Raw genomic sequence first — 15,580 nt, forward strand, 5'->3', positions numbered from 1 at the left:
CCAGAAGCCCAAGAATAAAAACAATTCTATTACCTCCAGGAGAAAAACACAAATCAAGGTGGAAAGAGTTATATTTCATTCATTTCAGTAATTCCCAGTACCTTACATTGCTTTTCACCTGGACTCACCAGTTGTTGACATTTTGCCAAATTCGCTTTCTCTCTCTCTCTCACACACACATACACGTATTTCCACTGAAACATTTTAAAGTTGCAGCAGTATGACACTTTATCCCTAAATACTTTTGCATATGTCTTCCAAGAACAAGCACACTCTTCTACATAACCTATGATGCTATTATTAACCCCAAGAAATTAGATATTGATACAATAATATTAATAAATATGCAGCCCATATTCAAATTTCCCCCAAGTTGTTCCAAAATTGTTCTTTACAGCTATTTCCCTTCCAATCCAGGATCCAGTCTCAAGGATCAATCATTGCATTTGGTTGTCAAGATTCTTGAGTCTTTTATAATCTGGAACAGTCCCCTCTGCATTTTTTGACTTTCATAACATTGACCTTTGTGAGGAGTCGGGGAATTCTTGTAGAATGTCCCATAATCAGGATTTGCTTGATTACTTCTTCATGATTTGTTTCAGGTTAAGCATTTGGGGTGAGAATTCTACTCAGATAACATTCTGTACCCAATTCTCTCTTGAACTCACTCCAATCTGGCTTTTGTCCTCACTATTTTACCAAAATTGCATTGTAAAGGTCACCGGTAACCTCCATGTTGTCAAATCCAGGGATTAATTCTTGGTTTTCATTTTACTGCAGCTGTAGAAACTTTTGACTAGTTGATCTTTTGCTCTATTTTGAAGCACCTTCTTTTTTTGCATTTTGGGACTCTTTACTTTTGGCTTTTAACTCTTACCTCACTGGCCAAGCTCCCTCAAGCTCATTTGCTGGTCCTCCATATTTTACTAATTTTTAAACAGCGGAATGCTTCAGGTTCAGTTTATGACTCTTCCCGTTTTACATTCATTTTCTGGTTGATTTCATCCAGTCCTATGGCTTTTGTCCTCTTTCTTTCCTGAAATCCAGACTTAAATATCCAATTGACTGAGATATTTAATAGATCTCTCAATCTTTAGATAGACAAAATCAAACTTTGATTTTTCTCCCAAATCTGCTGCTTTCTTAAGTCTTCCTTGTCTTTTAAATGACAATTCCATACTTCTATTTGCTAGACCAAATATTTTGAAGTCATCCTTTATTCATTTCCCACACCTGAATTCAATCCATCAGGAAGTCCTGAAAATCTACTTCAAAATATATCCATAATTGATTTCTTACCGTCTTCATTGCTATTATCTGAGTCGAAGACATCATCAAATCTCACCTGGATTCTTGCAGTAAATCCCTCACTTCCAAAACATCCCTGCTTTCACTTGTGTTTCCATTTGGTTTTTCCCTCTACATAGCAGTCCTTGTGATCCAGATAAAACCCAAGTCAGATCATATCACTTCTCTGCCCAAAACTCTCCGATGGCTTCCCTTCTCATTCAGAATACAAGCCAAAATCTTTACCATGGCTACAAGGCCTTATGTGATCTGTCCCTGATGTCTCTCAGCCCATAATTTCTGAAACTCTCTTTTTTACTCACTCCTTTCCAGGTATACTGTCCTCCTAGCAGTTCCTCAATTATATCAAGTGTCTTTAGTATCGCCTCTATATCCTTATGTGTCCCCTCAAAACAGGGAGTAAACCAAGAAACAGGAAGATGTGAAATACAGGAGACTGGAATCCCACCCAGGAGAGAGGCAAAGGGAATCTTTAGGATATTGGTGAGGGGAGAGTATAAGATGACAGCTATGTACCAAGGAGAGGGTGACTAGTTCTATTTAGAGTAAATCATTTTTCTGTTTCTGAATACTTGATGTGTCAGAATGTATTGAGAGAAGATTTAGACAATTGGCAGAGTGTTTTGGAGTAGTATGAGTGATAAATACATGGAGAACTATGCTTAAAATGAAACAAAACAAACTCCAGAGAAAACAAAATGTTATGCAAAAAGGAAAAATAATCATAATCACTACATGGATTGGTTCATAATAAGGTAAACACTAAACACTGATCCAACCATTATTACAATATAACAATATTGGGGAGCAGGGGAGTAAGAGAATGAATATATGTTTGTAGGTTTGGAATGGGAGAGGAGCAAAGGACTCAATCCTTCCAAAAAAAATCAAGAAGTAGTAAATATAAGTATAAAATCTAGAGATATGGAGGTTTGGTTTTCATTTTGTTTTGTTTTGTTTTGTTTTTTATTTTTTGCTTTTATTTAAAGCATGTAAAAGAAATCTAAGTGCCTGCTCCTGAAGAAGGGGAAATAAGGCTAGAGAGGCAGAGGCTGCTATCTTTCTTTAAAAACCTTATAGAACTATTTGACTCTTTTAACTATGTATAATTTTGATGAAAATAAAAACTAAAAGAGGACAGTTATAGTTTAAGAATAAGGGAAGTGAAACATCTTAGCAAAGGCAATAAGAGTGAAAATGGAGAGGGATGAATTTGAGATCTTTGGAAGGAACAATCACTAGGACTTGGTGATGTATTTGTGAAAAGGGAATGAAGGAGAAGTCAGAGATGACTCTAGGATATACAGTTTGGGAGATTGATAGTGCCATTTACAGAAGTAAGGATTTAGAGAGAGAGAATTAATTTGGGGAATATTAAGATTTTTAAAGTGATATTATATGGATAAATATGTGCTGAAGTCCATTGTAAATATGATTCCTGTTACTCTGGATACATACTTGTATTTTTAGCTCTTGGAACTCTTAGAGATTCCACTTAATAATTCTTGTTCTTGATTATAAGTAGTCATTCACACAATGGCTTATTTAATATGAGCGTAGGAAAGCTTTAGGCTACAGATCACTACTGAAAAATATCAAGTAGTGTAATCTGTGTTCAGTAAGTTTATACTGAAATTATTGTTGGACTTAGGCAGGAAGTGGATCCACTGGGAACCTTGAAACCACTGTGTGAAAACAGAACCAAAAAATAAACCTTCCCAATTCCTTTCTTTGGTCCTGGTCCTGGTAGGTAAAAGAAGTCTGAAACAGGGTAACCTTAGAGCCATTGCCCTCCCAAAATGGTTTTCAACTTCTTCACATGATTCTACTCTGTATCTTACGCTTCTAGTTCATACTCAGACTCCAACACCATTTTAAGCACTTGCTGCTGTGTCTTGGCCATTATGCTAGATACACATTCTCTCATTCAATCCTTACAACAACATTGTCTCATATAGTTGTAGGTGTTATTGTCCCTGTTTTACAGATAAAGAAGCTGAGGCTTGAGAAGTGAAATGACATGTCCAAGGTTACACAGCTGGTAAGTGGCAGAACTTGGACTAGAACACAGTCAGGTCATTCAATTCCAAACCCCATACTCTTTCTGCTCTACCAGCCTGTTTCTCAGTTTTAGACATATGGGGCTTCAAGAAAAAAAAAATCGTATCTTCTCTTGCCCTTCTGGACTTGATAGGTGTAGTTTTTTTGAGGGAAATACTCTGTATATTTATTTTTCAAGCTACCCTTTCACTTGGAAACTCCTTTTTCTCTTGCATTTGGTTTCATCAGCCTCTCTTTGTGGTTGCTGTATGGTATTGGAACTGCCATAGAAACCTGAGTGCTAAATTAAAATTATATTTCTACCCTGCCAGAAACTCTGGTTACTTAATAGGTGTATACCCCATCAAAACTTCTTAAATGAGAGCTACTTATAAATATCTGGGCCAATGGTGCACAGAAACTGAAAGGCAAGTAAAATAGCTTTGAAGGACATTTTATTTTAATGAGCAACCTGAAGCCATATCTCAACTCCCATATAGTAGGAAAACTGTGCACTTCCATAAATTTTTCACTGGAAGGTAGTTGATGAAGAGTTGTCATTGATTTCTAGTAGGTGTGACCCAGTGGCGTGCTAGAGCCTGCTAATGAGAGAATGTGCTTATGAGAGCCACATTGATTGACATCTGTCATGTTGGTAGCTTGAAATTAGCCATGGTGGAAGTTCGGACACCAGAAATGAGCAAACACTACAAATTTGGGCTCTCCCCCTACCCCACAGAGCCAACTGCTCAACATCTATCAGCACACTACTGTTTAAACCGTATGAAATTCCCATTATGCAGGTAAAAAATTGTTAAATATTAAAATTTGATTTGGTTCAAATAGTACTATTATAACAACAAGCTAATAAAAGAAAATGAGAATCTTGAAAATCTCCCTTCAGACTCCTCAGAATATAAAATAAGTATGAACTCAATCTTGAGATTAAACTGAAAGTTTACAGAGAAGTGGTAGGGTCCAGTCATCTGTATTGCTTATAGAAAAATGTTAGATCTATAAAATATATTTTAATTAGGCATATATTTTCCTCTAAAAGTATGCTGTTTCCACCAACATTGGGAATTTGGGAGAAACCATTCCTATGATACTTTATTGCTTCCTTTTTATTGCCAATTTATAGGTTCAACAAGTACTTTATTGCTCTTTACATTGGCAGCTACTCGAAAAATGGAGATAGTGATCTCCATTTGGAATCTCCAAATGGATTCCTTTTTTACTAACGACCTAGTAAAAATCAGTGGAAACTGTTTTAAAACTGTAAAGTACTTACATGAAATATTCAAAATATGACAAGTCAGCTTATCCAAATATTTATCACTGAATACTTTTGGTTTTACCGTTCTGTTCTGAAATGCTGTATCTTAATAAAGATATAAATAAAAGATCCCAAAGTAATTAGAATGGAGGAATTTTTAAATTTGAAATTTAGTGTCTTAGAATTAATTTGGTACATGACAGGCTTCGACTGGGAGCAGATCCTGCGTTTCTGGACTTCTCACCTAGTGCTCTTTACAGTGTGCACCATTCATGATTTGTACATGTTCCAAACATCATTGCCCAACTGTTAGCAGTTGGCCCGGCCTTTTCTTAACATCAAAACAGAACCAAAAACTCAGGGGTCCCCTGAGGTTTTCAGCTAATAGTTTATGAAATAGAAATGAAATGAATGTGGTTTTAAGGTCTCATGTGACATAACCTATTTCAACTCTCTTAATGTACAACAAACAGTCATGTTTTCACTATTATTCTTCCGTTATAAACTTCTGTAGCATTTTCCTCATTCTTTAGAGCTGTTACTCCTAAATTAATGATTCAGGGAAATCTTCTTTGACTTAGAATAGGAAGTATGAGGTCGTGTAAAAACCAAAGAATTTCTACATTTGCTTTACTTGAGATGAGTGGCTTCAGAATTGTGTCCTGTGCCTAGAGTCGTATTTCTTCTGAAGTGGTGAATGTAATTAAATAAACATTTTCTTAGTTTGACATTGAAGACTTTCAGAATTTCAGGGTCCTAATTTCTTCCAATTTTGTCTTTTCATACAAATGTTAATTTAATTTCCTCTGGTTTTTGTTTTTTTGTTTGTTTGTTTTTTTTTAAACAGATAGCAGAGTCATATTTCCAGGAGGAGGACTGTATCCTTTTCTTAATTACAAGAAGAAATTCATAGAACTCTTAAAGAACCACCATTTTTAAAAACTGAGATATAATCTACATACAGTAAAATGTGTGCGTCTTAGATGTTTGTGGGTTTTGATGTAACCACCACTTAAAGCAAGATAGAAGAAACCTCTGTCAATCCAGAAATTTCTGTTATTCCCTTTAATCATCCAAATTTGACCTTCCATAAACAAGTCCTAATTTGACCAAAACCTAAATATTTGTTGGTCCAAGGGGAAAAGACAAAAGCACGTATTGCTGAAAAACAAAAAGTAAAATATGTGTTAGATTTTCTTTCTTTTAAATTAGAAGTACAAGTCAAGTAATATAATATTCATATGGTAGAGCACATCAAGTATATCACACAGTAAATCTTGTGACTGTCCTAACAGCTATACATCTCCAAAGGGAAAATTGAATTCTTCTCTAGTGAAAAATAGAATAAATAGTGTCAAGTGATATCCAGAATATTAACTTCTGTATAGGAAAGATTTCTTCCCTTGTTTTTTCAACTTCTCTTTTTTTTAATTGCTTTTCCTTTGGGGAGATAGCCTAATATATACTCTGTAGAGATAATATGTCATAAACAGTCTCTGACCAGCTTGAGGGGTAAGCATCTTGAACTCTGTCAAGCAAACTGTGGTACAATTTCAGACAACATAAGGTCATTTGCTAAATATGTTGGAATATAATTCTTAGTGGAAATGAAAATAGAACTTTTTTTTTTCTTAAAAACTAAATAATGAGCATGATGCAGTCTAGTACAGACTAACAGCATCAGCATTCCTGGGCGCTTGTTAGAAATGCAAATTAATGGGCCCTACCCCAGCCCTAGTGAATCCAAATTCTTGGAGATAAGACCCATGAATCAGCATTTTAACAAGTTTTTCAGATAATTTTCATGATCAATAAAGTTTAATAAACACTGGAGCACCTTATGTCACAGGCAAAGGACAATGGAATTATTTCTGCTTCTCCCTGGCCTATTTTATGATCCCTGAAATATCTTTAAGATTAAAAATGAAAGAGAGAACTGAACCTCTGAGTGATGATGGGAAGGGCAAAAAGCTCAACAGTGAGGTTTTCACTTCCTTCCTTTTGGATCAACATTTAGAACATTGTCCAGAGCAAAGCAGGCAGTCAGGCAGTTAATCAGGACCACTCACAAATATGTGTGATACATATGAGAAGATGGAAGGTCACAAGAAGATCTAAAAAGTGGAATCACATGATAATTATGAAAATCACTGTGGGGAGTAAATTAAATTTTACAAAAATCCATATAATTTTTTGTCTTGTCATTGTTTAGACATGTGCTCCTTTGTTCTTGAGGGAGAAAAGGTGCTAAAAGCATTTAGTGGGAAATCAGTAGGATCCAGGTGAGTTGAAAACAGAAACAAAGACTTGACTAGAGGGTAACATGGTTGCTTGATAACAGGTAATTTAAAGGGAGAACAAAAAAGGGGAACAGACTCCAGGATTCCATTTGGGTCCTATTTCCAATTAAGTTACTTTTAATTGACCCTGCTAGAAATATATTAGCAAGCAGGCAGTCCTTGAGGATTAAAATCTTTTAGTTTCTGATGTTTGCTACTGCATATTATGCTACGTTAAAATTTACTTACTTCAAAACCCAGAAATGTTACTTTAGAAATGTTTACATGTAAAAATATTTAGAGCCCTCTAATTTTCTGGTAAGCCACAAATTTCTCAATTTAAATAGGACATTCCTCTTCAAATATGGGGCTAAATGTCAATACAAATAAATTTGTTAGTCTGGATTCCCGTTTTCCTCAAATTTTCTATTCAGATGAGAAAGCAATGAAATTCATTCAGCTTGAACGATTATATCATGAGCAATTGCTTGCAAATCTGTCTGCCATTCAAGAACAGTGGGGTAAGTACAAACTAATATCAACTGTGTAATTGTCAGTAATCTAACAAATTGCTATCTAGAAAGTTAACATATTTGACCTGATTTTGTAAGTCAGGAAATAGACATTTCTACAATCAATTTAAGTTGCAAAGAAAGTAGCATTTTTACTGTAACCCTGTGTCATTCTGAGAAATTTTTTTCTTTGCTATCATATCAATGTCAAGAAAGGATTCATTTCTTCTGATCATTTTGCATGCTCTAGTCACTAATTTATCCTCTGAGGTGATATTTGCTTATATTGAAAAGTAATCACTTACCATTTAATAATTGTGCTAATTTTTAAATTGTCTCAGAAGATAATTATGCATACTAATCTTTATTAGTGATGCCAGTTAACTTATTTTTTTCCCTCCTAAATATATTTGGTAAGAGTCAATGAATAACAAATATTTTAAATCTAGAAACAAAATGGAGAACTATACAACCACATACAGTTACATCTCTAAGGAATTCGGAAAAAGGATTTAATGGTGAAGATTTTGAACGGCTTACTAAATTTTGCACAACACATCAAGAGTAAGTATATCAGTATTTAGTTAGAATAAGCATTGTAGCATTTAATATTTGAAATGTAAGATCCATTTCTCTACTTGTTTCGTTAATGTTTTCAACTGGAAATATTAAAACTAGTAAAATAAAATTATTTTTATTACGTTTTCAGCTTTGATCTCAATTTCTTACACTGAACTCAGTAAAAGGTTGACTTTACATAGGTTTAAAGAATCCTTCTAATTAGAAAATTTTAAATATAACTTCTAATTTTGATCTTTCTTTGGTTAACAGATTGGGCAGTTCAGATTAACTAAATTGAGTATTAGTTCTTTTATTCTAATTCTTTGTATGAAGAAATTGTATAGTATGTTATACTGAAAACACATTTTTAAGAGTAGTCTATTGCTAAAAAGCAAATAAAATACAGCTTAACAGCAGTGCTGCTGAAGGAAAACTGTATTTTAAGTTGCTTGATTTTTTTATCAAGGAGTTGGGTTTTTAAAATTAATTAAAGCACCTAAATAATTTTTTATCAGTATTTATAGACTCAGAATTATGAAGGTGAGATTAAACTAGTGCAGATTTCCAGGATTTAGAACATGAATCCTAAACACAGAGGCTGAAAGACATAACATTCTATTGATAACTTTTATTCCTTTTCTCTCAGAATCACAAACAGTAACATTCTATTGTTAATTGTAGATAATGAAATACTGCCCAGTAATTGTTGCTTAACCCACTCTGCAGAAACAGAACCTGCTTTTGGGTCTGATTGAACCTGCCTTTAAAAAATGATTCCAGTTTCAGAGGTGTATTCTCATTCTACTCTTATGATGACAGTTTTCTTACTGTACACAGTTTGAACCTTTGAAGCATTATTATCAGGGATTCTGAATTAAAACCTTAGCTTTAATGATGGGTTGAGCCCTCTACCACAGGTCTTGCCCTTTGGAAGACTGTTGCTGCAAATAATTGTGCCTAAGAGCCTCATCCTGAATGCCTCTCTGTTGCTCAGATGTGGCCCTCGCTCTCTAGCTAAGCCAACTTGGCAGGTGAAATCACTGCCCTCCCCCCTATGTGGGATCAGACATCCAGGGGAGTGAATCTCCCTGGCAACGTGGAATATGACTCCCGGGGATGAATGTAGACCCGGCATCATGGGATGGAGAACATCTTCTTGACCAAAAGGGGGATGTGAAAGGAAATGAAGTAAGCTTCAGTGGCAGAGAGATTCCTAAAGAGAGATTCCAAAGGGAGCCGAGAGGTCACTCTGGTGGGCACTCTTAAGCACAGTATAAACACCCCTTTTTAGGTTCTAGTGAACTGGAGTAGCTAGCAGTAAATACCTGAAACTATCAAACTACAACCCAGAACCCATGAATCTTGAAGACGATTGTATACAAATGTAGCTTATGAGGGGTGACAATGTGATTGGGAAAGCCATATGGACCACACTCCCCTTTGTCTAGTTTATGAGTAGAAAAATGGGGGAAGGAAAAAAACAAACAAAGGCACCCAGTGTCCTTTTTTACTTTAATTGCTCTTTTTCACTTTGATTATTATTCTTGTTATTTTTGTGTGTGTGGTAATGAAGGTGTCAGGGATTGATTTTGGTGATGAATGCACAACCATGTAATGGTACTGTGAACAATAGAATGTACGCTTTGTTTTGTATGACTGCATGGTATGTGAATATATCTCAGTAAAATGAATTAAAAAAAAAAAACCTTAGCTTTAAACCAATTTTGAGGTAATCTGTGGAAACTGGTTATTTAAAATAGCAATTTCTTAGCATGTGAAATAGGTTAACTTTTTATTTCACAAGAGAGTTTAAAAATAGGTAAGGAGATAATTTTCTAACTTTAAAAACATTCAATACAGACATCATCCCACCACAGAACTAATAGCTTCTTAGTATGTTACAAAAGCTTTAATCACTCAGTAGACAAATGTTTATTGAACATAATATAAACAGGGCATTTTTATGCTTTAAATTGTGGATAATCCTCCCAAATTATTACTCTTAATTTTTTAATATTTAAAAATATTTTTGAGTTAAAACACACATACAGTAAAGTATACAAACTTGATGAAATTTAACTTATGCCTATTTAATTACCGCTCTGATCAAGACATGGAACATTTCCAGCCCCTCAGAAAGCTCCGTCATTCATGTTCCAAGTCTTTACCCATCCCCCAAGGTAACTACTTTCTGAGTTTTATAACAATATATTGGCCTCTTCTGTAATTTCATATAAATGGAATCACACAAAATGTAGATTTTTGTTTGTAGCTTCTTTCACCCATGATGATGTTTCTATTAGGTGTTGTTACTTGTATCAGTAGTTTATAACAGTAGTTTGTTCTGTTTGCTGTGCAACAGTTTACTTATCCATTCTATTGTTAATAGACATTTGAGTTGTTTCCAGTTTTTGAATATTATGAATAAAATGGCTATGAACATTCTTGTGCATGCCTTTTGGTAGAATATACATTCTGTTATTTTGTATATTCCCTAAAATGTAATATTTAAAATTTACTTTTTTGTTACTGTTTTCATGGATAATGCCCATAAAATTATCTTCTACCATACCTGTTTTAGATCATAATGACATATACTGAAATTTTTTTAAAGAATTAATATATGTGAAATATTTTTAAGTAGAGTATTAGCAAAAGTTGGCATTCTTTTTTCTTTTTTCTTTTTTTTAGATTTTAGCATTTGTAAGTTCTTTGGAGATTTTCATAGTACTTGGCTGTCCAAGGAAATTAACACATGATATAGCTTCACTTTGAACTATGTAAACCAGTGGTAATGTTTCAGCACTGAAATGTTCTGTGCTAATATTAGAATTCAGAGAAGCTCTATTTCTTGTTTACAGCCATTTCAGTGACATTTGTTTGGAAGCATATTGTGGTATAATTTTTTAAAGTTCATTTTCTTCTCTTTTTTTCTACAGCCCTCTTTTATCCAAACAAAAGGTAAGAGATCATTTCTTTTAAAAATGTTTGTAGGAAAACGTTACCATCATTTATCTGTTGTATGCACTGTCTTAGATAATAACGAAACCTTTTCCAAATTATTTTCAGCTTTCTAATTTAATGCAACAGTTTCCAAAAGAGTTTTTTCTTGTTTTTTTGGTAGTTTGTTTTATTTTGTTTTGTTTTGTTTTTAACTCTTAGATAGCAGCCATAGAAAAATCCCTGGGAAGGAAATGCTTTATGCAGTTAATAGTGTCTGAAGATCCAAAAGAAAAAGGAGCTACAGCCAAAGAGTCAGGTATGTTTGTAAGTAAGACAGCAATGTAAAAGATACCTGTCCCTTAGGATATTTTGCAAATGTTATATCTGAATTACAGTGAAGGGGTTTTTTTTTGCATTTACATTTTTGTACATATATTTCTCCTAGAAAAATAGTAAAGCAAGTTTTCTTACATTGTGTAACTCCATTTTTAGATAACTAGAAATTATAAAATCTAAATTCTTATAAAAACTCAGAATTATTCCCATGTTTCCATTAGGTGGTTATATGTATCTAACAGAATATGGGAAAGTTGCACAAAAATACTCTGAAATAGAATTGATTTTGATGTATTCAGATGTCCTTTTCTGTTTAAAAACCAGCCATTACTATATGGACTTTACCAGAAATTTGTTCTGTATATCTAGATGTATTTTCTTCCCTTTTTGACTAACATATGGTATACTTTATGTTGTGTATATAAATTTCTAGAGCATTTGTAATATATTTTATACCACCTTATGCCTTATGTCAAAAGTTAAAGATTTTTAGAAACTTTTTTTCTTAGGTGTAATGTATGTTCATTATAAAAGCTTTGGAAAATAAAGATAAGTAATATCATTTTAGATTTTTTTTTTTTTTTCCAATTTATGGTTTTAGTATTAATTTATATTCCTGGTCCTGGGAACCCTGATATTAAAGAGGAAGTATCAGGTGATTTGGACTGTTTGCCCTAAAGAGATAAGATGATGATGATGATGACTATGTAATGATGATTATTATGCTGTCACTGCCGCCACCACCACCTTCAATTTAATTAGCCTTTAATTCTTTACAAAGTTTTTTTTTTTTTTTTTTTTTTTTTTTTTTTTTTTTTTTTTTTTTCCACTTTTAAATCTTTTCTCCCACTTTCCTCTTATAAGGCAAATTAGGGATATTGCCTTGGGTCAATCCTATTTTATCTTTTCTTCCCTTTTCTTCTTTTCCAGTCATTTTTATGTCAGAAACTTGAGTAAAATGACCTTCGTAACTATCTAAAGAGGGAAAAAGTGACCAAAAAGCCACCTAGTTTAAGTGTAGATGCATCTCCATGCCATGCATGTTAGAGAGAGTGCTATTATGGGCTATTTGAATTTGAGACTTAGCACTGGTTGCTGCCTAGCACTAGCTCTGCACTACCAATGCTGTGGAACTCCTCTGCTGTGAGATAAGTGGTACAGATGGGAAAACTGTGGCATCAAGTTTGACATCTACTCACTGCTTAGATTTGAAACTAGAACTTGGGTCTTCTGGTTTCTTATTGAATGCAGCACTCTTCTGCTAAGTAAATTGTATGAATTATCAAGGTTTCAATATTCCATACATACTGTTAATAAACATTTTATGAAGGGATGTGGACTGAATTCAGGAGAAAGAAATCTTGCCCATGTGTGTTAAAACAAATATGTTTTAAAAAGAAATGTCAGATTTCCTAGAATTAATTAATCTCCTCAGATTGGTTATTCTTACCAAATAATGTGAGGTAGGCTGAATCATTATAACAAACTTAAAGAAGCTAAGTGACTTGTCCAGGTCACAGTTAATTAGCAATCAAAGCCAGACCCTAGTTTTTGTGACCCTGCAGTCTATGAATATTTTAATACTTAAAATTTAATAATTTAATTTCAATTTTTAAATACTTTTTATTATGCAATATTTTACATATAAAAAATAATGTAACAAGTGTAAGTTATCACAAATGATAATAAAATGAAGGCCTGTGAACTTAAGTAGTCAACTAAAGACTAAACTGTTGTCAATTCTGTTTCATCTACCTTTGTGTTTCTTTCCTATTCCGTCCCTGCTTTCATCCCATCTGAGATAACTATTATCCTAAATTTATCTTTATCATTGCTTCCCATTTTTATCAGCTTTATTGAAATACAATTTCCATGCAGTAAAATGTATTATTTTTAAGTGTATAATTTAAGTTTCAAAAAAAGTGTATACTCAAAGTAACCACCTCCCCAATCAAGATACAGAACATATCCATCACTCCAAAATCCTCCCTCAATCCCCCATTATAGTCAGTGTCTTCCCATCTCCAGTCCCAGGCAACCCATTGCTTTCTACTACTGTAGAATAGTTTTGTCTGTTGTAGAATTTAATATAAATGTATTTGCTCAGCATACTGTTTTTGAGTCATGCATATTGTTTTTTGTACCATTGGTTCATTCCTTTTGATTGCTGAGTAGTATTCCGTTTTATGACTGTACCTCAATTTGTATATTCATTTACCTGTTGATAGACATTTGGGCAGTTCCTATTTTGAGTTTGAGGCTATTATGAATAAAACTGTTGTGAAGTCTTTTTGTGGGTGTATGTTTTTATTTTTCTTGAGTAAATAACTAAGGGTAGAATTGCTGGGTCATAGGATAGGTATATATTTAACTTTATAAGAAACTGCCAAGTACTTTTCCAATTAGTTGTACATTTTGTACTCCCGCCAGCAATATATGAGAATTCTAGTTGCTCCACATACTTGCTGACATTTAATATTGTAGTCTTTTTTTATTAGTCATTTTAGAGGATATGAAATAGTACCTTATTGTGGTTTTAACTTGCTTTTCCCTGATGTCTGGAGTATGTGTATTTTTAATTTTGAATTACTCTCTGTAGAAGCTATATGAATTTATAGTCCTATCAACAGTTCAGAATTGGTGCGAGTATTTTTTTTCAGTTTGCTAAAATATTTACCATGGAAATGTCTCTTTCAAGCCTGATACCACTCAAATATTTGTACTTAGTGTTAATTAATAAGATATTCAGAAATTATAAGAAATAGGTGTTAATTCATTTTAATCTCTTATCATAAATTGTGTGGAGAATTTTTTGCCAAAAAGAAATCAGGTGGGGCTTGGGGGAAGACATGAAAGAGAATAATTTAAAGGCATGTATATTTTTGCACAGCATGAATTAGAACTTAGATTTATTCTGATATCCTCCTCTCATTTTAGAACTATCTCTGATTCTTTAATTCAGCATATATTAAATTATCTAACATGTACTCAGCTATTATTTCCATTTTTATTTCATCAGAGTAGGGCTGCTTTTTTTTTAAGTATTTGTGAATTTAATGCACTAGAGGGAAACAAACTTACCTCACTAGATCTTTGTGTTCAGAAGAACCAATTAACAGAAAGCCATGTTAATATTAGCAGAAACATTAAGAATAGTACGTTTTTTTAGTGTAATATATACTTGTGGACAATTCAGAAAATATTTTTAGTTAAATGTAACACATCGAACATTTACCCCAACCTTTTCCTGGAACACCATTAAAATGTCCACAGTGACAAAACTGGCAAGGAAACAGCAGTAGATGAGACCTTCAGAAAAGTTCAGAAGCTAGAAAGCAGACAGATGGCAACTGGCTTAGCAGACAAGAGAAAGCTGAAAGCTGAGTGTCTACAGGGAAAAAGTTGGTTTCTGCCTGGAAATATTTGGAAATAGGAAGCACAGGGGGTACTTCTAAAGTCAGGGATGCAGAGTTGGACTAAAAACAGAAGGCTGGCTTGAAAGAGTTTACAAGAAGCATGTAGACCTTTTGATTTCCTCCCTATCAAGCAGAAGACTACAGGCTTATATTTCAGAGAGCTTGAATTAGAGGGATTGTGGACTCAGGCATCAGGCAAAGCTCAAAGGAGGGGTATTATATAGTAAATGGGGATTGAATGAAAGTGTTAAATACTGAATGCTGAGATCCTTAGCCCACTTTATGTATTTGGCACCCAGAACTGTGACAGCTAGATCTCTTCCTTCCTATCTGGGAAACTGGCTACTAGTCTAGGAGATAAGACATCCAGATATTTTCATTTAAGGCCTCCTAATGAATGACCCAGGCTTTCTTTATCCCACACTGAAGACTGCTGAATAAGGCTTACCTTTAATCACAGAGTTTTCATCAGCTTCTCATTTCGTCATTTAAGAAAACCTCAAACAGGAAAGACAAAAACCAAAACAGATAGACAAACAAAAAGAAACTCAAAGGAAACAAAATGCAGAGACCAAATGAAAACTTCAAAAAAGTTAATGAATATTATCACAGAGATTAGGAAAAATATTGCCTATATTAAAACAAGAATGAGATGCTATAAAAAAGGAACATTCAGAGAATAAAAAAGAAAATTCTTTGAAATCAACACTAATGGCCAAAATTAAAAATTAATTAGAAGAGTTGAAGGCTAATATTAAGACAGTATCCCAGAAAATTCAAACAAAGACAAAGAGATGAATAGTATGAAAGAAAGAGATAAATATGGTCAGTCCATGGGGTCCAGAATCCTAATATAAGTATTCTAAAAGGAGAGGACAAAAAATTACATGAAATTATCAAAGCAATAAT

The 15,580-nt window shown here is 33.6% G+C and overlaps 1 protein-coding gene across 11 annotated transcripts in view; it reads left to right on the forward strand.

Moving 5' to 3' along the window:
• The window catches only part of CNST (consortin, connexin sorting protein), a 133,899-nt gene that overhangs the window by 95,641 nt on the left and 22,678 nt on the right, over positions 1-15,580 (forward strand). For 9 of the 11 annotated variants that reach the window (XM_037822632.1, XM_037822611.1, XM_037822608.1 and 6 more), the window contains 5 exons: positions 5,472-5,502; positions 7,338-7,424; positions 7,865-7,979; positions 10,916-10,937; positions 11,139-11,235. In XM_037822632.1, the coding sequence (XP_037678560.1) occupies positions 5,472-5,502; positions 7,338-7,424; positions 7,865-7,979; positions 10,916-10,937; positions 11,139-11,235 (352 nt within the window). Of the gene's footprint in view, positions 1-3,272; positions 3,350-5,471; positions 5,503-7,337; positions 7,425-7,864; positions 7,980-10,915; positions 10,938-11,138; positions 11,236-15,580 lie in introns of all 11 variants that reach the window. The other 2 variants (XM_037822662.1, XM_037822664.1) reach the window with 2 other exon arrangements.

The sequence above is a fragment of the Choloepus didactylus genome, chromosome 2 (genome assembly GCF_015220235.1).
Source record: "Choloepus didactylus isolate mChoDid1 chromosome 2, mChoDid1.pri, whole genome shotgun sequence".
NCBI lineage: Eukaryota > Metazoa > Chordata > Mammalia > Pilosa > Megalonychidae > Choloepus > Choloepus didactylus.